Below are 24,829 nucleotides of genomic sequence, written 5' to 3'. Positions count from 1 at the left end.
AAAGAGTACGAGTATAGATCGTCTATTTTCATTGCACCGCAGCTGATAAACAAAGAATGGAAAAAAAAAGAAGCGAAGCATGCCTGGATTAGAAGGACAAAGCGAGGGCTCTGGGGACACGTACATGACGTCAGCAAAAAAAGGACAAAGCTTTAGGTACTGTGGAAAAAGAAAAAAAAAAGAGCATTTGATATAATAAAGGCCCGAAACTAGAGCCGGAATGAGAAGACCGAAAGGCGCGTTGCGAGTCATCCCCGCTTGCTTTCAGGCGACGACGCACTGCGCACTCTCCCTAGCGTCCGTTCAGAAGGAGGATGTATATCAGGACAAATGTAGGGCTTCTTTAATAGGCGCGCTTGTCCCGCGATAGGTCCTCTGGACGTGCGTCAGGTCTGATTTAAGCCAGAGGCCACGGGAGGAATGAGGAGAATGTGGGCTTCAGTTGTCAGATAACGGCTGCATTAGATGAGTGCAGAGGGGATATTTTTATCGTTTCACACGCTTGCTTAGAAGCTAAGCGATTGCTGAAGCCTGCGGGGCGCCCTCGGAGAAAAATCTCGTGCAGTGTTGCCTGCAGTGAATATGACAGCTGTTTGCACAGGATGTTGCCAGCTTCTCAGCTGCCGGATTTAAAAACTAAAACTCGGCTGTACTTGATTTTGTAAAACACCTCCCACATGATTACTGGCACGAAAATGCTAAGGACTAGGAAAAAATGCCATGTGCTGTGAGAGGCTTTTGTAGCCATAACTGCTGAGGTTGCGCTTCCCGAATCAGAAGCTGTGGTCTAACAAGCCCCGCATTCATTATTACTTGTTCTCTCCGGTGCCCGAGACCTCACTATAAACGGAGAAAAAACCAGTCACACAAGACGACGGACAAGAAGAGTGTACACACCACAACGACTGGACTAACAACTGAAGTTTATTGGAAAATACATGGTCCGAGGAAGGCCAGCAGAGCATGCGCAACAGCATCATCACTAATCACTGCGCAAAAATCACCGCCTGCAAGTGTTCTTTTCAGCCAAAACACACAAGGTGGGTTGCCCTCTCAGAGCCATCGTTACGGAGACTGGTTCATGGCAGAAGGTAGTGAGCCAATTTCTTCAGCAGCAGTTGACGGCCCTTCCTGTACAGGACCCTTATAGCGTGGCCAGCTCGGCTGCGGTTGTTGACGCACTTAATCTCGGCATCCCCGGTGCCACCACGGCTTTTTCGGTTGACATTGAGGACCTCTTCTACAGCATTCCCCACGATGAACTCTTTGCAGCCGTGCGTGATCTTATTGATTATTGCAGTCCTGTGAATTTTCAGAACGCATGTGGCATGCCGGTTGATTCTTTTTTGGAGTTGTTATCTTTTTACCTGTCATCTACTGTTGTTGAATTCAAAGGTTCCTTGTTCCTTCAGAAAAATGGAATATGTATTGGTTCTAGCGTTGCCCCAGTGCTTTCCCAGATATTTTTAGCAAAATTTGACAGAACACTTCAAAACTTACTTCATGACAAGCGTGTGTGCAAAGTTTTTAGGTACGTGGACGATTTTTTAGTATTTTTAGACCTTTCACCTAATGACACTCTGCCCGCAGCAGTAGACGATGTTTTGACTGCTTTTAAAGCTTCTTCACGCACTCTTAATTTTACTCATGAACTCCCTAGCAATCATTCTATCAGGTTCCTAGAACTGCAACTAACATTCCTTGACGATGGCCATTTATGCTGGATGTTTTCGCCTAGAAGCAAGAAAGCTTTGTTACCTTTCGGTTCTGCGCACTCTAAGATTGTAAAGAGAGGGATTGCGATGAACTGTTTCCGCAATGCACTGGGAAAAAGCTGTCACCATGCCATCAAAACCAGCCTTGACAATCAGTGCAAAGGTTTGGAAGCCGCGGGGTTCCCTAAACCACTTTTGAAGGCAGTGGCTGAATCGCTGCTTCAGAACCTCAAGAAAGGACGCACGAAGAAGACTGACGTTGGGCCAACTGAACGAAAGAAGTTCGAGGTCATGCCGTACGTGCACAAAGTGAGCCACAACTTGAAAAAAGTGGCGGCCAAGCAGGGAGTGACTCAAAAGAAAACATTCGACAGAAGTCTGTCTGGTTGGGAAATTTAATGTTAGGAGAAGGTAAGTCGTGTTTTTCCTGTATTTTACTTGGTTGGCGTCACTTACCTTCTCCTAACAAGCAGGGAGTGAGCATGGTGTTCTCTGCTCCTTGCAAGCTGTCGGGACTCTGTTCGCGCATTTCTCGAGGCAGGGAAAGGAACCACGTTTGCACAACGCAGCATGAGAATCGCTTCACGACATGTGTCGCACAGGTGGTGTACAAGTTCCCCCTCACATGCGAGAGAGTTTACATCGGCCAAACTGGCCGGTGTATTAATGACCGGCTTCGTGAGCATCACTCCTCCCTGGGGTCCGGTGGCGGTGCAAACTTGCCTCGCCATTGCAATGAATGTGGCTGTTATCCTTTGTTCGGCAATACCACCATTCTTGGTAGAGGCAAGGGAAAACAGGAGCGGGAAATACTGGAGGCATATCATATCGGTTTGTTAGGCTCTGATTGTATAAGCACAACTTCGGTGCGCCTACTTGAAAAAGAATTTGCTTTTTTAGGTCGTCCACGATAGTTTAGATTTCCTGTCTTTGTCTCTTTTTGCGCAGTGATTAGTGATGATGCTGTTGCGCATGCTCTGCTGGCCTTCCTCGGACCATGTATTTTCCAATAAACTTCAGTTGTTAGTCCAGTCGTTGTGGTGTGTACACTCTTCTTGTCCGTCGTCTTGTGTGACTGGTTTTTTCTCCGTTTACAATGTACCAACTGGGCCGCATTTCAACCCTTCTACCTCACTATAATGTCACCCGTGCGTAGCTGTGTTCGGACCACTTATCGCAGCGTCATGATTTCAGTGGAAGACGTTTTGCTAAGTGGTCCGAACACAGCCATGTCACGGGTATCATTATAGTGAGGTCTCGGGCCCTCTACCAGCGCACAGGACAAGTAACAATGAATACAAATTATTGCATGCACCAACCCGAACAGTGGTCGCTGAATATTTGGTTGGCCTTGGTAACCACCGCCCTGCGATTTCTGATTGCAGTTTGTTTGCACACATTTCGGTGCTATTTCGCAGACTTGGTTGTTCTTAAATTCGGATCTTCCTAGCCGATGATACAAAGACGATATCAAACCGATTTTGCGTACAGGCAGCATCAGTTTTCCTCAGGGTCTCTTGTACAGGAAAATTTCTTTGTCGCCAAGGGATGAAAAACGTGCTGTGCAACGACAGCCCCTGCCGGACCGCCCTGAGCGGACAGGACAGCGAAATTTTCACAAAACACGCGTGGCTGTGTCATGTTGCCTCTCTGACAGCCTTCGGACGGTTTTGCACCAAAACCCAAAATGGTCAGCCGGGAGCAGATGCTGAAACTATTACTGGTTCCCTTCGCATCATGTTTTGAGCAAAATGTGGTACTTTTGCATCTAGGAAATGTTTTCAAGGCGGAATATTTTTTGCGCAGCACATAAAGGGGCAATTTGCCAATATCCCTCAAGAGAAAACTATACAACGGCTGTATCTTACCGGTGCTCACCTATGGGGCAGAAACGGGGAGGCTAACAAAGAGGGTGCAGCTTAAGTTAAGGACAACGCAGCGAGCTATGGAAAGAAAAATGATTGGCGTAACGTTAAGAGGAAGAAGTGTGCTTTGGAAAGGCACGTAATGCGAAGGCAAGGTAGCCGCTGGCCCTTAAGGGCAACGAAGTGGATTCCAAGAGAAGGCAAGCGTAGCAGGGGGCGGCAGAAAGTTAGGTGGGCAGATAAGATTAAGAAATTTGCTGGGATAAGGTAGCCACAGCTGGCAAAGGACAGGGCTCATTGGAGAGACATGGGAGCGGGTGCAGTCAGGCTGATGATGATGACATAATGGGGACAAGAAAGCGCCTGTCTTGGCCCCATTATGTGTTGTTCTAAATATTTTTCCGCTCAGGAAACTTGAACCAACGAGCCCTGAAATGTTTGCACGAAATAAAGTGCAGCAAAGTCGAATTACGTCAGTGACGTGCCTGGAAAGTTTCTGGCGCAAGTTGGAAACGTATCGCCGCTTTGAAATCCTGCCACACGACGGCTGGTGTCCTCCTGAGACCTCTTAGCAGACTGCCAAGAGAAGCAGTCATGCATTTTGGGAGCGACTTCGGAAGTCGAGAAGACTCCTTCCCCGCCAGAACGCTTCCTCGAGAGAGCCACGTGCCCTCACTGATCTCTTGTTTGCTCGACATTAAATTTAGAGGCAGCAGCGAAGGCACACCATGCATCTACATACGCTAATTTATTGTTATCGTCGTCGCCGAGGATTTCCTGGTCACTCTCAAGGCAAAGAAACTAAATTTCTTGCGACTTCTCAAATACCTTACATAACCCCCATTACTGCTATGTATTGATTAAGGTGTATGACGTGACTTTTTCCTTTTTTTTTCTGTTTCCAGATCTAAGGATAAACAAGACAAGGTAAATGTGCGTTTTGTATCTTTAGTTGCGTCTTCATACAGGTTGGCCTAGGGCACGCATGGACATTGTGTATTATATGCATAGGGAGGATGTAAGTTGTGGCTACTTGATTAAATCTACAAGTTTTTTTTTCAGACACAAGTACAAATCAAGGTGGAAGACACAAGTGCTGATGACGGCAGCGCGAAAAACCCCGGTAAGAGCAATAAACATTCGCGTTTTTATTTAGTTTATTGGTACACTGTCACAGAGGGAGATTTCAGAGTTAATTAACAGTCGTGGGAACCTCCTCAATGAGACTAAAACAAGCCATTGCGATAAATCACAGCAAAAAACACATTATTATAAAACCTTAATGAAATGAATACCGCTAGCGCTGTGTACTTAATTGGTTTGAAATAACGAAATATTTGCTTTTTAGTTAACAGCCGTATAAAACGTAAAAGAAGATGCCAAATCATATTGGTAATGATGAAAACAGCAGAGAGCAGAGGAACAGTACAATACATTGCACTAACATCATTCACGTTTCGCATTATTGACAAATTTGCTTCGGCCCACAAACTGCTTGCCGCCCTGATTAGCTTTAGTTTCTAGAGCCACTTCTCAGCACAGGCGGCTGTCTCAGCTTCGATTCCTGGACGAGGGAGGATTTTTTTCCAACTGCAGAGTTCCTGATAAAGCTCAGCATCTTCCCCGTAGCCGTGCGGCGCTGCGCGTGGAGGAGCTAATATGTATAGTTACTATGGAATTAAAAAAAAAATTAGCTTCACAGTAGTGTAATAGCTTCTGCTAACTCATATAACAGGTTTGTTTCATTTTCTTATTGAATAATCAGGACTTCTCACATTATTAATGTCCATGATAGGAACTTGTTCCAGAACATAAAATGTATAAGTTGAGGTGCAAATTTTCGAACATTGGTTTATTCTCGAGCGAGAGCAACACTGTTTGTATTAATGATGAATCTTCTTTTATTCTGATTAATTAATGAAGCAGTCCTTATGATGCCTTGAGCGACTGATGTTTTCAAGACATCAGGAGTTCATAACTTCAACTTCTCCTGCAAGAAAAAAAAACAGGATGGTATATCATGGGCACTAAGAAGTTGCACCCCAGGTGCGAATTATGCGTAATGAGAATATTTCAGCTGCGTACGGCGTATGCAAGGTTACAGCATGCGTTTGAGCCGAGAGGGAGCGGCAGTTCCACCCTGCAAGGTTGCGAGCTGCATAGGCGCATGCACAAGCCAACGTAGCGTCGCTGCTGCTCAGAGCAGGCGACCCCTCCGCTGCAGCAGCAGCAGCGATCGGTTCATAACATGCTTGCTACATTACGAACGCGCGCGCGTGTGTGCGAATGCTTTTGTACACTCAGTGTAAGTTTACATTGCACGGGGAAGGAATACAAGTGAAAATAGTGACAAATACACGCGGCACTGACAGAAATACGTGGATGCCGTAAATGGATCAGTGAAACTGAAGCAAAATGCGAGAGAAAAAATTGTGCACAGAGCTTCATTATTTACATGAGCAGCCTAGCAGAACAGATGTAATCAAACACCGCTCTACAACCTGCCATAGCGGCATACGGCAGTGAAAGCGGCCTGCTTCGAGTAGTGTGAGAGAGGTCGACGCACCTACGACGCGCAGATATGAAGGCTATGAAGACGACAAACTAGAAGTTTCCTATGCACCTACACCCCTAACCCTCCTCCTAATTCCCTACAGCGGCCGAGTGCCATCCCTCCTTTGCAATAAGGGATTCATTCATTCATTAAAGGAACATTTCAGAGGGTTTAGACCGACAATGCTTGCTACACATGTAGGCAGGGTGGTCCTCTGGCAGGAAGCTTACGAAAGAGACGAGAGAGACGGTTGCAGTGTGGCATGGCAATTTTGTGGTGAGAGAAACGGGGCCAGGCACAGCCTTTGTCAAAAGTTTGGAGCCCAGGGGGTTTGCTTCTGAAGCACACTCTCTGGTTCGTAATGCATCTCCAGCTCTCGAAATTTGGTGAAGGTAAAAAGATTTCTGGTCCTGCCTCCTCCAATGGGTAGGGCTGCCACGTATGTTACACGAGTGCCACTGCTAGGCTTAGAAGCAAACTCCCTGGGCTGTAAACTTTTGGCGAAGACTGTACGTGCAAAGGCGTCATACAGTGGTGAGTTTCGGTAACTGATATGCCGGCCGACCGAGTGGTCTGAAGGCTCCCGCACATCAGAATTTGATATTGTGAAAACTTATTCAAGCCGCGGAGTGACATAGCGTGCACACATTTCCACTTTTTGCATTTTGTCCTGGAGCGGATGCAGCTAGGTTGATGATGAGAGTGATTTCCTTGCAGTTGACCAAGAGGAAAGCGACGATGACGATGATGACGGTAGCGACGAGGAGGAGGACGACGACGAAGACGACGATGACGAAGACTACGGGGACGAAGAGGAGGACGTTGGGGATGAGGAGGACGAAGAAGACGAGGAGGACGAGGAAGACCTGGACGAGGAGGAAGCCGATGAGTCTGACGAAGAGTCGGTGGTGTCGGCGCGGCCGCGCCGCATGTCCGAGCTCAACATCAAGACCAAGATCCGGCCGATCCCTAAGGCCAGCTCCTTCTTCATCTTCTCGCACGACAACAGGCGAGTGCAACGCTTCGCCTCACTCCTCGAGCTTCTACCTTTCTAGGGAGCGCACGTAGGGCACAAAGACCGAGGCTGAAGGGCCAGGCGCTAACTTTACATCGGGGTTTATTAGCGGGCCAGGTCGACAGATATAAGGAAACAGGAATGCAGGCGCAAATGAAAATTATGCAATCTATATACAGTCGAGCAGACCACTCGACAAACGCTGTTGAAGGCTTAAAGAATGCTACAGACATATACCTACCTCCCTTTTTATGTGATAGGATTCTAACACCTCCCGTGCTTTTTCATCATAGCTTCTGTCGCGAATTTTTATCTGACGCACTCGGGGCTTACGCCTTCCGCAGTGGGCGCCACACTGAGAAGAATGCGCTTCCCCCTCCCACCCTTTACCGACATGAAATGTTCCCGTGCGTGGTGATTAATGCAACGTCCTGTTTGGCTTATTTACGATCTCTCTCTATTTGTCCTGTCGGTGCGCTGTGGTGGTTTCCAGAAAGAGTGGGTGCGCTGATACATGATACCGCGTGGTTTGAACCAGAGAAAAACAAATTGCGACGTTTAAGCTGGTGGCTTGACACGAAGAACTCAACGAGTGATCGGTTTGGCCATCAAGTCTATCACATTCGAGCTCGTCTCCAAGCATTGCTGGGTCTTCTTGCCACTCAGGCTTTATCGCCCTGCCAGGGGCAAAATATGGCAGTTCATTTCTGTTTCGACTAGTTTAGAGCACCTAATGATGACAGGTCTCTTGTTTATGGACGAATAATTCCTGCACATGGAGCACTCGTGTATTATTTCTAACGCTCACGCAATTATTCGAAAAATCGCGCATAATTTGCTTACAGTTTTCACGTTTTTGCTCTTTCCCTTTGCTTTTCTCCTTTACTGAAGCATTTTGTTTCGTACTTTGGACGGGGAGAGCAGGCGCGCATGAGCCCGCTGCTGATGGCTACATTGTAAAAAGCATCGGGAGATGAACCTGCCATGTTCGCGCTTGCGCTGCTTTGAAAGCTGAAACTCGCCCGGGGATGAAGTTTTGACGCGACAACATTACAAGCCTCATCGCGAGAAAAACACGGCATGGATAATCGTACAATTCGCTGATTGGTTGAGACAGTGGTGGCGTCATAAAATAAGGCCACGCGTCACTGTCGAATGCTGAGTGGTCGACGAGGTATGTGACATCATGAGAGCACTTGACATGGCCTAGTTTGCAGCACGTGCACTAGAAGTTGTCATCCGGTGTTCTGGTCACGTGCCATGGGCGAGTGCGGTGTGCGGGCTCGCCGGCGGACCCGGCGGCATTTGGCAGCTTTGTTTGTTCATATGCAGACGTGTCTCTACAGCTCCGCGTATCAGGTTGAAATGAAGCCAGAATAAACGCCGCTTCTGTCTACCGTGGTAGAAAATCCCCGCAGCGGAGAGGGCGAAGACGGAGTATCGGCTGCTGCACAGGCTTAGTGTATGGCGGTGAGCAGCTGTGATGGAGGAGGAGAAGCAGAATTTTATGCCATCGCATTCTCAACACGTAATGCAACGAAGCGCCCTTAATTTTTTTCCCCCTGAAGTCTTTCCTGCGTTGCTGTGCGGGGCGGTCGACTGCTGTCGTCCATTCGGCTCTCGACTCGGCGTCATTGTCCCAGACGCTGTGATTTCTCTTCCTTGCTGAAGCCGGCATTATGCATGCGCAGCTAGCCATTCAAGCGGAATTTAGACACCTGATTTTCTACAGCGCGTGCTCCTCACTGCCCGAGCAGAAATTGTCACACGGGTGGAGAGTACAGCGTCTAGTACACAAAGTATGCTAAACTAAGCTAAATGACGCTATTATCTGAATCCATTGCCTTACTACGGGCTTACCAAGCCGGTGATTTCGTTTACACATGTCTTAAGGCAAAGAAGTTACGATGAATGTGCACAAAATGCAGCTTCGAGGAAGCTTAACTGCTTGCAATGCGTTTATTACAACTTTATTTTCTGGCCAGTTTTCGTGCCGATACTAAATCACTTTCGAGAATAAACTCTGCGAAGCCTTTGCAGTTCTCTTTATTGTTACCGATGGTCGGTATTTCTTCCTCGCTGCTGTGTATTCCCGAGTGTTCGCGCGCAATCATGGCGTTCTCTTCTCTCTGCGCAGATTTCGTATCCTCTGCCACAAGATGATCAACCACAGTTACTTCGGCAACTTCATTCTTGCGTGCATTCTCGTCAGCAGTGGTATGCTCGCCGCGGAGGACCCGCTTCGCTCAAACACTCACCGGAACCGAGTGAGTGCCACGGGGTTTCTTCGTCTTTAACGCGGTGCCGTTGAGCGGAACTCACGCTTATAGGTATTTCACGTCAACTGCTATCTTACAATAATTGCTCGGCGTGTAATTAGAGCGGTTCTAATCATGGAAAAGTAATTCAACCAGTAGTAAAGTGCATGTTGGCTTTTGATATCCTTTTTGCTTCACGTGGCATAGTGGCGCCGACATGCGGTGGCCATCGGAAAGCGCCCCTGGTATGGTACGCTACCGCTTCAGCAGATGGCTCGCGTAGTCGTCTTTTGATCAAGGAAAAAGCACGTTAAATGCATTGGAGACAATCATGAAAAAATAAGGAAATTCCGCATTGCTGTAGGCAGAGTAAAATAAATTTGATTTATAAAAGGGAAGGAGGTAGGATGCACATAAAATACGTCAGGCCCATTATAATTTCTCTTACATACAAGCTTGCAATGCACGCGGTTAAATTAAAAATGCGGTCATAAGTAGACTTTAAAAAGAAACTCGGAGAGCTTCAGAACGGGTACAGAAGGGGTAGGCGGTTAGCTGATAGTCTGTTCGTGCTCGCCGAATCCTTTGAAATAGCTAAGGCGGGAAGCAATCCTCTGTATTTAGCCTTCCTGGAGATAAGTGGTGCATACGGCTTCGTGGACAGGAAACTCCTGTGGAGCAGATTAAAATATGAAGGTATAGGTCATGAGGTAAATCATTTTCTACAGGAAGTATACTGTGGTAATAAAGTTGGAATTTCATGACAAGGGATAAAATTAGGGGTGTGCGAATATTCGAAATTTTTGAATATAATTCGAATATTATATTTTTAGTATTCGTATTCGATTCGAAATCCAGGTATTCGTGTTGATTCGAATACTCGACACGACGCGAATATTCGTATCTAGCCGAATATTCTATTGCGAGCACCAGCGTTCATTTCGGTCAGCAAGTCCTATCGACAGAGACATAACAACATGGAGGCGCCCAGAGCAATGCGTAACGTTGGGCCATGCAGTAGCTGACTGCGCTGGTGAACTTCTTTGTGGCTATACCTGCGAAGCTGCTATAGTCAGAGCTGTGCACGATATACCTCGCAATACGTGTCAGTTCAGTGCTAATTGAGAGGGCATTTTCTTTGGCTGGAGAAGTCGTTTCAGCTAGAAGGGAACTACTTCTGCCTGACCATGTGGAGCAGCCGGTTTTTCCTTCACGACAACCTTTTATGTTCATCCCAGCAACGCGCTTTTGTGCTTATGGAAAGCTAGCCTTGATCAATGCTGTGTACTAGCCATCTTCTCTGATACTTCCACTATTTCCTCTCTCCTAAGAACAATGGTCGAGACTTTGATACTTTTTGTGCAGCCACACACACCTTTTGTGCTCATTTCATCACTGATAGTTGAACTTTGATGTTCTTGGGTGCTGAAATAAATGTTTTGTAGTGGTTAAATGCGTCTGTGCTTGATTATTCGATATTCGATTCGATATTCGGAACCAAGTATTCGTATTCGATTCGTATTCGAAAAATTTGATATTCGCACACCCCTAGATAAAATGTACGACAACTGTCGAGGTACGTAAAGGATTCAGAAGAGCAAGCTGCCGGGCTGCTTGGTGATGCATTTGTTGAAGAAGTTTGAGCACAAAACGGACAAGGGACAGAAGAAGGATGTCTTTTGTGTTCCTTCTTCTCTCCCTTGTCCGTCTTTTGCGCTAACTTCTTCAACAAACGTAAAGGATTAAAGCAAAGTTGTCATCTATCGCCGTTGATGTTGATGACTTAGGGAAACTGCGGGCTTCAGTCAAGTCGCTTGCTTGTCAAGCGGCTTTTATCCGCAGTCTCCCTCATAATTGGTGGAAATTAACAAGTCATTATTATTATTATTATTATTATTATTATTATTATTACTATTATTACATGATAAATATGAAAAGGAGGCTACAAAAAGTAATCTAGATTATTATAAGGCAGGGGCCGAAGTGAATGGAAACTAAAATGGATGTTAGAAAATACGGCCGCCGATGTTCTTTAACTTGCACTCACGTTGCACACCACACGGGCACCGTTGCATTTGATTGGTTGATTGATTGATTTGATTTATTTTCCATTTAAAGAAAATGGTGGAAACTGAGGCGTTGCATTTTGACGAATGAGAAGTGAATAAACGGTGTCATAACCTCTATCGCCATGAGCTGTCGCTGAAAATCGCTTTCCGTAGTGGTAACCGTGCTGTGCTGTCAGTTGTTTCTCGTAAAAAGAATGCACTAGCTTAGCTTGAGTGAAAACCTTGTGGCTGTCTTAGAAGCAGCAGAAGTATTACGTAGTCGCTTTCGCCATCCTTTCGCCATCCTCGCCATCATTTGCAACCTCTTGGCTACCTTCTATGCTTTAAAATGAGCTTTACAACGATGTGGCCTAATTTCTATCGTTTTTTTTCTTTCAGCACGTTATCTTTAGCATATGCTGGATTGGTTATTGCAGTAACCTTCAATAGAACTAATCACGTGCGCTCTTCTTTTGCAGATCTTGAATTACTTTGACTACTTTTTTACGACGGTTTTTACCATCGAGATCACGCTCAAGGTGAGTACTGCTCAAAACCTGTTAGCGAGACTGAATATGCGTTGACGCTACTGCAGAGAGGCCCTGCAGCGCGAAAAGCGGATTGTTGAACGCACTCTCCGTGTTTGCTTCTTGCGCTACAGGGCCCGAATAAATTATTAACCCCTGCGGCGACACCTTTGACACCGTACCCTTATAACATTTTTTCAGACTGCTTGTGTACCTTCCACAGACTTTTATAAATGAATTAGATAGACGTTCTGCAGACAAATCAGGTAAACAGTCTACAGACAATCTATATATTTATGGCTGTTAACTTTTAGTGATCCTATGTTCGTAGACAGTCTACACACTATGAATTGAGAAAAGCAAATATCGATGCGACGGAAATAGTCTATAAAAAGTCAATAGATACTCTAAAGATATTTTTATAAGTATATGAACAGGAAAGAGCTGCTGAGGCGCTGTGTTCCATTTCTTTAGCACAAGAGCTTAGTAGCGCCTTCATGTCCGGAAAGGCGGAAGAAAACTATATTGCGGCTAGAAAAGAAAAATTCGGGGCCCTGGCCCGTGCCACTGAGTGTAACGGGCTGGAAGGATGGACGGTGGGGCGGGTTCATTGTGATGCCTGAAACAGCGTGATAAGACACATGCGGAATTAAGTCAGATGATGTGCACCGACTCTCAATGCTTGCTGAAAGAACCCATAAATGAGTCTAATTACTGATACTTTTTGGCAACAATAGCAAAAGATTTGTTCGAATATGTAGGCAGGTCTTCTGTCTGTTTGATGGGAATATTATAGCGATAATATCGACGTGCCTCTTTCTATGACTGCGCCTAAAGAATCAAGAATACTCGGAAATTTTCTCGGGGCTTCCTCACGAGAATTTTTCTGAAATTTTTCGCACTGGTTTCTTCGAGTTCTCATCCTTGGTGCTGAAATCTTGGGCTTTCAGTTGTTGTTTTGGCGACAAATTTCATCTACCTCTCGTGCATCTTTACAACATTGATGATTTAAAACGTTTAATCAATAATTTGTTTAAAATTAGGAAAGGAATTTTTGAATTTCCGCAGCGAATATGCAACTTCCTCGACCAAGGAATTTCAGCCTAACTTAATAATGAAGTTTGGCTGTCTGCTGCAAAGCAGGCATGAGGTCGACTGCCCATACAGATTCCCGCTGAACTAAAAACAGTTTTAAGGCGGAGACTTGGGCAAGTGGTACATCGTAGTTAAGAAGGAAAAATAGCGCAGAAAAACGGGACAAGAAGAGACGCGTGTTGTGCTGTCGTGTTCCTTCTCGTCCCATGTTTCTGCACTGTTTTTCCTTCTTAAGCAAAAACAGTTGATTGTAAAAGTAACGATCGGTAACTTTCTCGCCATAAACGGAACGTTCGAACAGGTTCTCCTTTGGTCTCCCTCTACGGCTACAACCAAGCCTTGATGTTCCAGCTAAGGCCTCATTTAGAGCGAAAGCTGTACTCCTCCCGTACAAAGCTCGAGGTCATGTGGCTATGAAATTTGACCTTCAAACCAGGAGCAGGGGAGGCTTGGCACTGACGTCATGTCGCGTGACTCGTCCCGCCTCGATCGCCACAGCTGCGCGCGTTGAGCCGACGGCGCTCGCTCACCTCGCAACTATCGAATCACGTCACTCTTTGCGTCTCGCTACAGCTGCGTATACGGAACCGGCGGCACTTTAGCAACTCTCGGAAATGACGTGACGCGCCATTTGTCATGTAAAAGCGTTGGCCAGATGTTTAGGAGAATCCCCCAAGGTGGAGTAGATTTGTAATCAGGGAGCAATTACTCATTCAAACCCATTTGAGCGCAGCGGGAAGCCATATAGCTTTATCAGAAACTTCATAGATAGCTTTATCAGAAACTTCATAGTTAAAAAAAAATTCTTCATAGTCGGGGGTTCGAACCCGGGACCACCGCTTCACCGGAGCAGTCACGCTACTGGGACGACAAGCTTATAGTAGGGCAATATAGGATTGATCAGTAGCATAAAATTGATCAGTTAAATAAATTGATCAAATATATAAAAGCGTGTGGCGTGTGCTTACCTTCACACGAAGGCATGGATGAGCAACGTGTGGGAACTGGTCCTTCGAGGATGTATCGTCGCCTTCAAGCAGAATTTGATGTTCTTTACGAAACCTAAACCATGTCTAACCATGCCTAACAGACCTTTGCCTCGTCTTACTGGGTTCAGCCAGGTTGAACCACAGCTAATTTTTTTTTGCAGTGGCATGCAAGCTGTGCTCTTTGTCGCATGCCGTATCTATTTTCTGCTCGCTCCTTTGTGAACTTTGTAGCGAGCGCCATGTGATAAGAGTGTGCTGTGCATGATAACGTACGCCATAGTTGTACTTCTCAGCTGCGAATAAAGCGGCCCGGTTGAGTCGTTTTTGCCTTTCCATCCCGTCTTGCACAGGTGATAGCGTACGGTGTGATTCTGCACAAAGGGTCCTTCTGCAGGAGTTACTTCAACCTCCTCGATGTCCTCGTCGTCTGCGTGTCGCTCATCTCATTCGGCTTCGGGTGAGTGCACCGCTACTGCCTGTCGTGGCGCCCAGCTCTGCAAGTGCAGGCTTGACTGAAAGCAACCTTACTGAGTATGCTTCTCAGACGAGAGGAAAGGCTCGATTAGCTACTGGCCATTTTGCGGATTTATAGGTGTTTTCTGTACCTGTTCCCACAGGCACATGGAACATATTCCTACATGCATACAATCCTATACATTCCTAGAGACATGACCCTCAGCTGTTCTTATAATTTGAGGACATATAGGCATTCCTATAGGAGCTATGCGCATTCCTTAGACGTTTCCTATACATATTCTTATAAGACAGGCTCCAAGTATATATTCTTACACTTTCAGAATTCATTGGTATTCCTGTAGCTAGGGCTAGGTATCCCTGTATTATAAAAACCGGGTGGTACTTCTCCACCAGGAGGATATGGCCATCTAGCAGTTGATGATCGCCGATGCCAACCAGACCTACCACTGGCAAAGAGGGGTTCTGGGAATAACTTGTATCTAGGAAGAATACGCGAAAATTAGGAAATAAGTGACTACAGAGCACACCCTAGGTCATGACATATTAGCATCTCTAGCTTGCCGGTGGAAGGCTACAGTGAGACCTACAGGTGCTAGTCTCGGTCCAGAGCAGGAGCCACAGCCAAGGATAATTGCCGACTAAGTGTCCCCGCGTGTAAACATTGTGTGCTACTCAGTATTCGATGGCAGTGCCACTTTACCGTCCGCCCAGCCGAGTGCTAACTTAGTGGGAGGCATTTTCATGGCATAATTGATATAAATATGTCATTGCTGCTACTGCAGTGTTTGTGGCATTCAGGCAGTAGGGCAGACAGTGCATTTTTTATATATATGTAGTCAGAGAAAGAAGGGCCATATTTAACGCCTCACGGCGAACTTGAAGAAGACAGCTTTGTTTCACTTTCCTGGGGCAGTTTCAAAAGTGCCACTCAGGGCTTGGGCAGGGCAGCTAATAAAGCAAGAAATATAGATGCAACTTGCATTAGGTACTTCTAACTTCAGGTATGTCGTGCTGTGCTATTTACACATTGACAAGTCAGACGAGGTGGGACTAGCATAACCTTACAATTAAAGTCCATTCTATGCTGGTAGTAATTTACATAGATATATAGCCGCCGCGGTGGCTCAGTGGTTATGGCGGTGGGCTGCTTACCCGAAAGATGCTGGTTCGATCCCGGCCGCGGCGATCGAATTTCGATGGAGGCGAATTTCTGGAGGGCCGTGTGCTGTGCGATGTCAGTGCACGTTGAAGAACCCCAGGTGGTCGAAATTTCTGGAGACCTTCACTGCGGCGTCCTTTATAGCCTGAGTCGCTTTGGGATGTGAAGCCCCCATAAACCATATAAATATATATTGACCAGGCACAGGTCGAGAAGAATCTCGGTGCGGAACAAAAGTACACAGAAAGAAAAACCAGCAGGGCGGCCCCCCGGGATTACCCAGCGTCCAGGAGGTAGGAAAGAAAAACAGAGGGAACTTTGCGATGTACAGGGTGTCGCAGATTACTCCTACGACACTCATTTCGCTTCTGTAACACAGCTCATGTGTCGCTGATACATTTTGTTCCTCTCATGTTAATTAAAATGAGAAGTTGTATAGTTACGGCCTTCCTCCTCGGCTGCTTTGTCATACGCAGCTCTTTGGTCTACCTAGAGCAAACGTTCCAGTGGTGTAAATTTTTTGCCTGTCTGTGGCTGTTTCATGCACACCGAGGCTCTTCTGCACCCGTGGAATCAGTTTACATCTGCGTGACCCTGAAATAAGAGTCAGCTATAAGCTTGCACCGCTTTCGTCCCGTCTGTCCTGTCACGGTCTAAGCAGCACAAGCTATCTCTCCAGTATTCATACGCACCAACTCGGCTTACAGCGCATTCGGTTGAATTGCATTAAGCATGACCACGCTGGTGAAGTGGCTGGCGCCTATACTCCGTTTCATACATAGCAGGCAACGCTGCGGAGGTTGCTGAAGTAGTGCGTCCGGGAAACCACATCACTCCGCCACGTATCATCCGTTCTTCTCGAAACTCCGGTCAGTGTTTGGACGATAATAAAGAGCGGTACAAAACGATGTGGTAGCATTGAAAATCGCGGTCGAAGCTGTGAGGCGCTCAGTGTTCGGGCTCTCTGGCCGTAATTTTCACGGAGTGTTAAGTACTTTTTGGGAGCGGATTAAGTAGGAGTGATTCGCACTGCCAGCCACGTATCATCCCGCCACGTGTACTTTTTGCTTCTCGAAATCTCGACGAGTCGCAGGATGAAACTATGACAAGAGGTAAACGAAGTCCAGTAGGTGTCAGTCTCGGCACTTAAGATTTATCGCACCGCAATGTGCTTGTGTTCTCTGTGGTTGTGCGGCGAACTACTTTTTGCGTGCGGACTTGGCCTGCGCGAACAGGCGCGCTAGCTTTGGCAGCGTTGCCTGCTATGTATGAAACGGAGTATAGTAAGTTAGCTCAGGTGGGCACGGAGTTTCCGTATTAGGCTGTACTGGCTTTTCGCACGTAGCAAGCGCGAAGAGTTAAACATCCAAGTGAGTTGCTGACATTGCAACGCCTTTCTTGCCTTTCAGAGATGGGACCATCTCTGTAGTGAAAATCCTTCGTGTCTGTCGTGTCCTTCGTCCACTGAGGGCCATAAACCGGGCTAAGGGTCTCAAGGTGAGAGAGTGCTTACTTATCTATTTTTTTATTTATCAAATACTGTCGGCTGCCCTTCGGCGGCCAAGGCAGGAGGGGGTACAAATAAAATACAATAAAAATATGCCCTTGGCGGTCACATGAAATTACAAAATGAACACTATTCATAATCAAAAAAGCAACATCAAAAAAGTTAAGCAGTACATGATAGATATGCTGTGGGGAGAGCAGATATGAGCAGCAAGAATTGTGATGAAGCACGAAAAAAACACATGCACAAGCAAATACACATTAACAAAAAAACAACAGGACAAAAGGTACAGTAGAGTGCTAGGCATCGCTTTGCCAGCTATCGGAAGGAGAACTTTCTGCAAAGCTTATGTGCTCGAAAAGTGAAGCAATGATATGGTGCGTTATGTGACATGAATTTTTAGAGCAGTTAAAAATCATCATTTATTAACCCTTAAAGGTCCCGTTAGGAACATTACATAAGGGGTGTCGATTACATAAAAATGAGTCGATTGATGGCATGTTCACTATTCCAGGTGGAAGTGCATTCCATTCTGCTATGATTCGCGGAAAGAAGGAGAAGCGATGCGCGTTAGTTCTAGTTAGTGGCATAACAATTGTTTTCTCATGTTTCCATCTGGTTAGTCTGGCTCTGTTAAACTGTGGGTAGGTGTTAACATCCATTTTTATTCTATTGTTGATTATGTTGTGAAGCATCTGCCGCCGATCAATCCTACGTCTCGTTTCGAGCGTTCGAATGCCGTTTCTGTCCCTAAGATTACTAACAGATATATGCCTACCATACGCGTTGTAAATGAATCTTATCGCTCTTCTCTTGACACTTTCAATGACATCGATATCTGATTTAGTGTGTGGGTCCCAAATAATATCGCCATATTCCAATAAAGGTCATGTTAGTAATGTGTATGCCACTAACTTGGTTTCAGATGCGCAATGTATCAGGCGACGTTTCAACAATCAGAGCTTCTTAGAAGCCGCCGAAACAATATGCATAATGTGGCTATTCCAGTTTAGAGTTGTCGTAATATGTATTCCTAGATATTTGAGCTCAGTGACGGCTTTAAGTACGACATGGTCCGGACCGGTTGGTAAAGCATCGTGGCCAACAGTTTACATCTTAGTCGTCTGTAGTTCAGCGGGCTCTGTTCGCGTTTGTCGCGGGCCCCATAGCCGCTGCCTCTTTTCGAGCGGGAGTGCTGGCGCCTACTTATGTGGCTCGTGTGTTCTTGTCTGTCTGCTGCTTACACTAGCACCTTATAGTAAAAAAATGTCAAATCAGTGGGCCCAACTGTACGTGCTAAGCATAGACCTAATCATACAGTCTAAGCATAAGCTGTGCGTGCTAAGCACGTTTAATGCATGGCTGCATCTTGTGTACAACCCGAAGCAGTACAAGCCATATTGGCGAACTCGTTTCCTTTAATTTACTTATATTTTTATTCAATTACTGTCGGGGCCGGTCGGCGCTATGGATAGGAGTGGGTGGAAAAACGAACAAAGTATACACGTGTCCTGGAAATAAAGTCAAAAGAGCTACTGCTGGGGCCAGTTGGAAATACATCGCTGAGGGTATTGGTGAGTGCTTGCAAAATACGGAGAGGGACGAAATACAGGGAGAGAGGGGCGTCCCTCTCTGTATTTTGCTAGCGTTCACTAATACGCTCAAGGACGTGTCCTGGGTAGACTGATGACGGTGATCAGTTACTGCGGGCTCGAAGGCATCGGGTGCGGTGGTGGACACGATGGAGGTGGAAGCGGGTTCCAGTCCGTGGTAGCCACTGCATCCTCTCCTCTGTGTGCCTTTTCTCACCGTTATTCGTGCGCTGTTTGCTAGCCAGAATGAATACCAAATAAACATTAGCTAACCTGGAGCCAAACATCGGAAGCAAAGTGGAGAATACTTGCGTTCTGGTCTGACGCCTTCTTCTTGTCTCCACCACACAGCACGTAGTGCAATGTGTCATCGTGGCCGTGAAGACGATTGGCAACATCATGTTGGTGACGTTCCTGCTCAACTTCATGTTCGCCGTCATCGGCGTCCAGCTCTTCAAGGTAACCTCTGTCCCACCACTCCCTTATAAAGATGGTCTAGGGGCTCTGCTGCCTTCCTGGGATATTTCCTTTCGTTCATTTAGAGTATATAGACAAAAGACTGCTAAAAGTGTATGGCTTGTGTATAGGATTTGTCTATAGGATTCGTCTATAGAAAATTTACAGACATTATACACAAAACCGTAGAGCAGCCTATAAACCGCCTACAGAATTTTTTGTAAGGACTGCGCCGCACGTTCCCACTACTTCCTACTGGAAAACGCTGTCACACATACCTGGTAACAGACCCATTTCGCCAGCTGTTTTCTTTATGGTTTCGAAGGTCAAGTATCCCTTTGTGGCCACAGAGGAGCCCTGTACGCAGAATCAGAATGTGTTTTGTTCAAGAGCGTCTACGGCGCAGCTGCTTCGTGGTTGTGTCGGGGGAAGCCAGGTGATAGGGCAGCGGGCACGAAAGAGCGGGTCGCCAGCTCGCCCCAGTAAGCCACCGTTAAAAGAATGGAGCTGAGCCACTCCGGACCAGCTGCTTTTCCTTCGCATCTAGGATACCGCGGGGGCAGCACAGGACAGGAAAAAAAAAATCGCCCCTGTGTAGCGCTGCCCCTGTGAGCTCTTTTCCATGCTGTCCGTGCTTGTTCTACGTTTTAGAAAAAAGAGTTGATATTGAGGGATAGATCTGCTAATGTAATGATCGACGTCCATGTCGGTGCGATGCTCGACCTTGACTGACCTTGATAAGTCGCTTATCAACGGCCTTAAAGGGACACTGAGGAGAGCTCTATTAATATTTTTTTATAGCAAAATCTGATATTTCGGCATTTCATGGCTTTGTTGCCACTTGGCCGGCAGCGAAAGATGCCTTTATTTCTAAGAAATTTGGATTCGAAGTTGAAAAAGTTTTTCCCGCCGCTCTGATTCAAACTTGGGATTCTCCTATGACGACACAGGACTAAGTGACGTGAAACATGGCGTACACATGACCTAACGCAGACTCCGTGATTTCTGACGGCCAGCAGTGCGGCCCAGCAGTGCGGCCCAGCAGTAGCCGAAAAGAGAGCTACCGCCGGCCGCACGTTGAAGGCATCTATCGGCTATTGCGGCCATCGCTTCGTTTACGTTTGCACCGGCGTTTTGCCAGCGTTACAATGGATCCCGTTCTCGAAGTCGTCAACGAAGTTCTCGAAAATAGACACATTTAGCATACCGTGTACCTTGTTACCGTTAGCGGAACACCGGGAGCCCGCATACCGCTGTGAGCATGCAGGCGCTGATTGGTCCCGGCGCTGCAGGAGCGCGCGTAGCTTTCGGGTACGTGGCGCCATCTGGCGACGTCAAGAAGATTTGCGCATGCATTTGCTGCGCCTCAGTGATTCGTGGCTCCTCGTGTCCTAGTGTTGCTACAACTATTGGTTCTAGCAACACTGTTTTGTCCTATGACGTCATGAAGCTTGTACTTGCGAGTTTGGCCTGTGGCGGCGATACCTGTATTTTGGTTCTTGCTCTTTTCTACGTTACAAGAGCTTTGTTGTCAGTATGAATGGCGTTTTTGTAATTAGGAGCTGGTATTCTGTCGATGCAAGTCAACTTCGATTTCTCCTCAGTGTCCCTTTAAGTTAAACGCCAGATGTCCAACCCAGAGCTGACCGTACCCAACGCGATGGCAGCCTCCAAATTTGGTTCTGGCTAGTTGCCAAAATTTCAGCTTTGCGATTTGGGAATGCTTTCCCACTGTAATTGGTTTAATAAAATTAAAACCCTATGGTTTACCGTGTCTACCAAAGGTACACCATGGTGCCTCATGTCTACCATGGTGGCTTGTTCTTTGACCCTTGACTTTTGGCATTTCACCTCAAAGGGGCCGTGAAACACAATTTCAGTACATTGTTTTGCCTGTTGGTTGCATAGAGAGGGTTACAGTGATGTTTTTAGCGTTGGTCGTGCCTCGTGTACGCTGGTTTTAATATTGTAGTTAGTTCGCAAAAAACAAAATCATGGCGCTAATGGTGTCACCTCACAGTGGCGGTTTTCAGCAGTGGATATGACATCATATTGAAGAAAAGAGCACTCGCCGAGGTCACAGATGGAAAGAAAAACATAAAAACATAAACACGTTGACGTTTCGGCACCGCTAAGGGTGCCTTGTTCACAATGGAAATGAAACGAGATGGGCCATTGCTTATGAAGTTAAGGTGCTGCGTAGAAAGTGCATGTACATCGAGTGACGAGGCTCATTTCGGAGGCCTGCCATATTAAAAAGCTAGGTAACACCTGTATCAGCAGCCCGTCGGTAAATCTACTACCTAAGGAACATGCGTATCTTAATCAGTGCAAAAGCACCGAAGTTTGGGCCAGTTGGTATTGATCCATCTTGAAAACGTAGCAGCGCGAAAAAACGAGGACAAAACAGACACAGCAGCATATGTCCTGTCGTACCTGTGTCTATTTTGTCCTCGTTTTTTCGCGCTGCTACGTTTTCAAGCTTAATCAGTGACGTGCCTATTTTCAGTCAGGTTATGTGGTCGTGCAGTATCTTTCTCATGCTTTTCTTGTGTTTTTACTTGTGCCATTTCATTTATATGCTGCTTTGCCTGTAGCAATAAACCATTTGCTTGTTAGTCAGCGCTGGTGTTTGTCCTTTTCGTGTCTCGTCTTCTGTTGCGCTGTTTTATCCAGTTATTCAAACATGTACCAACCAGCCCGTACTTCGCCTTTTCTGGAATACAGTTTATAGAATTTTGAAACTGCGGTTACCCTCGCCGCTGTGTCCAAAACAAATCTGGGATGTTTCGACGAGTTACCTGCACTGGAAAGGTTGCTTTGCTTGCAAGCTTCTCGAAAGCGCAAGTATTTTGGCAGGATGTAGTCGAAATTTGTTGGTCCACAGCGTCGAGGGCAACCACGTTTTCGAAACTCTGAAAACTGATAAGGATAGTACGTACGGTGGGCTACATGCCTCTTAGTAGTTAAAGATCCTAACCATTACAGTTAAAAATTGAGATATTCAACATTACTCAGCCAGTCTGCTAGTTCGCACGCCTTAGGTGTATTCTGATGCACTACACCATTGACAATGCCATGCCTAAAAAATCGGTCTTTGAACTCAATAACTCTGTTTTTAAAAAATTGTGGAAAGCCATGGGTGAGGCAACTGTATATGTTTTTTTAAATCAGTTCTAGATTCGAAATTTAAATGAAAGATCTCATTTTAACTTTGGCTGCGTACACCTTGAAAAAGAAAAAGCACCCTTGATGAAGTCGGGGTGAACGCAGAATATCGCAAATGCAACTCAAGAGTAGTAAAAGTGAAAAAGGATGAGTCGATACCGGCGAAGGAGTGGCGAAGAGTCTCTGGCATGGATACAATAGGGCGTGAGTAGGGAAAATCGCGTGTATCTGTCGCTTTACACCAAGCTTTACACGTGTGGCAGTTGTAACAATCTGGCTATTGTATATCCTCAAAAGAGATTCAGCGCAACACAAAACGACGCACACAGTCAAACGGATGGTGCAGGCACTTTTTAAAAAGGCCTCAATTCCTTCACCCCCCCCCCAACACCATCCGAACCTACTTGTCGGTCCATTTTCTTCAAATAGTTTAGCACAAAATATTCGAAAGTTTCCTAGCTAGCCTTTGTGTAAGTAGCACCAACCCACTAATCTCCTGCAAATAATTCATAATAATTCTGATTTGTTTCTAATTTTTCAGGGAAAGTTCTTCAGATGTACCGACCGGTCTAAGCTGACACAGGCAGAATGCCGGTAGGTATTTTCTGTCATAAGTAATTGCGTTCTTTTGCTTTTATCGAGCCATCACTATCTATAGTGTACTGAAGCAGCAAAACCATAGTTAGATGTAAATTAATTGCTACAGAGTTGTCTATGAACAGCAGGGCTCTGATCGCCAGGAAACGGTGATGCAATCGTTGGGTGAGAATAGCAACTTTTTCTGCTGTTTGCCCAACGGACACAGATATCAGTAGAGTGTAAAACACCTAGAACGCTTGTAGCCTTCACGGACTGCACTGTGATATATTGCCACGTATCATTGCAGTGTGTGTTCGTTCACGCTCAAGGCAGCAGGAAAGGGTCGTTATCACTTTTGTTCGTGGCTCGAGAAGCGACCAGACTAATCTCGATTGTTCGCAGCCATGAAAGGCTGCATCTAGGTTTTTCCAGATTACCGTAGATGATCTTGACCTGTTATCTGGAAGTTTCCTTGCCGGCTTTAAATTGAGCGATGCCGCGAGCGGCGGACATTCGTAGTTCGACGACCGACGAGCACGTTTGTTGCTTACGCCGCCGCCGAGTGATTCAGTTATTTTGCGGGCGCAAGTCAGCCCAAATAAAGAGCTTCGTTTCCAAGACTGGTTGGTGTCTTCCTGACCGCTGGACTGCCGTCACTACAACGTGACAATATCTTAGGACTTTGGAAAGGTACCTTGAAACAGAGGCCTTGTGCATAGCCTCGGCCTACAGTGGTCCACGAGGGAGTCCGCTGCAATGGCACGAGAACTCCAAAAAACGAGTGCCTCTCAGATGATGATGGCTGCCTTTGTGGACCAGAATGCTGAGGAGGCGCCCTCCGCCCCTCGATCGCGGCCGGTCATGAGCTGGCGCCGAGAGCATCGCGGAGCCAGCAGCAGTGTGTATAAGGACGCACTGCAGAATGGCTGATTCGTGCACGTGCTGATAAGCCGCGCACTCCAGCGGTGTCTTTTTCTTTTATTTTTTGTACTGAGCCTTAGAGGCCCGAAATGGAAGTGTCTATGCGGGGGTTACAATGTAATATAAAATTTGAGTTAACAAAGGATAAAAACACTAGGCTGTGCACAATTTTAGAAGCATGAATGCAATATTCATAAAAATTGACTCAAATGTACCCTTCTCCATGGGAAAAAATACATATATGAATACATATTCCTAAAAATCAAGAGAAATATACATGGCCACTATCAGAAAGAGTACATGCATATTCATACAAAAATCTAAAAAAAGAGTACATACAGAAAGGAAGGATGTTACGGAAAGTAAGCGGGCCAGCTCGGGCAAGATTCTTGCAAAACAGCGCGCGAAAAACGGGACAGAGGCTAAGAAAGACAGGCTCAAGCGCTGTCTAATAACTGAAGATTTACTGAAGAAGATTTACTGCAGTGTTTTCAAGCTAGCTTTCCCGGTTAGTTCAGTTGGCAGAAGCTGCTGCTCTTGTGTGGTGCTGGTCCTGGGTTCAAAACCTGGAGCAGGACGAATTTTTCAACTACCAAGTTTCTGTGGAAGCTGTATCGCATTCCTTTGTATACATATAGCTGCGCTTGGCGGGCGTTAATAACTAATTACTCCCTTCTTATTAAAGATTTATTACAGTGCTCGCAATAAACACCTAGCTACTCATTCACTTAACAAAGAAAGGCAAGGGTACTTTTATTTGGCACTTCTTGTAGTCATTAGTTTTCAAAGTATCGAATTTATTTTCTTGTCAAAGTCATTGGTGGAGTGCTTACAAATGTAGCGCCTTTCGTTTCAATGACGTAAGCGTCGTACAGATCGCGTTTGTGCTGATGATTATAGCTTC

The 24,829-nt window shown here is 46.1% G+C and overlaps 1 protein-coding gene across 10 annotated transcripts in view; it reads left to right on the top strand.

Moving 5' to 3' along the window:
- The window catches only part of LOC149337784 (muscle calcium channel subunit alpha-1-like), a 615,266-nt gene that overhangs the window by 495,889 nt on the left and 94,548 nt on the right, over positions 1 to 24,829 (top strand). For all 10 annotated transcript variants that reach the window (XM_089553522.1, XM_089553521.1, XM_089553520.1 and 7 more), the window contains exons 19-27: positions 4,486 to 4,507; positions 4,643 to 4,703; positions 6,852 to 7,143; positions 9,287 to 9,416; positions 11,935 to 11,994; positions 14,417 to 14,523; positions 17,112 to 17,199; positions 19,153 to 19,260; positions 22,967 to 23,019. In XM_089553522.1, the coding sequence (XP_089409648.1) occupies positions 4,486 to 4,507; positions 4,643 to 4,703; positions 6,852 to 7,143; positions 9,287 to 9,416; positions 11,935 to 11,994; positions 14,417 to 14,523; positions 17,112 to 17,199; positions 19,153 to 19,260; positions 22,967 to 23,019 (921 nt within the window). The remainder of the gene's footprint in view (positions 1 to 4,485; positions 4,508 to 4,642; positions 4,704 to 6,851; positions 7,144 to 9,286; positions 9,417 to 11,934; positions 11,995 to 14,416; positions 14,524 to 17,111; positions 17,200 to 19,152; positions 19,261 to 22,966; positions 23,020 to 24,829) is intronic.

Source organism: Amblyomma mixtum, chromosome 7 (genome assembly GCF_055824585.1).
Source record: "Amblyomma mixtum isolate Tamu chromosome 7, ASM5582458v1, whole genome shotgun sequence".
NCBI classification, from domain to species: domain Eukaryota; kingdom Metazoa; phylum Arthropoda; class Arachnida; order Ixodida; family Ixodidae; genus Amblyomma; species Amblyomma mixtum.
Note: the sequence above shows the minus strand (reverse complement) of the source record. Positions and strands in the feature narration are given on the sequence as shown.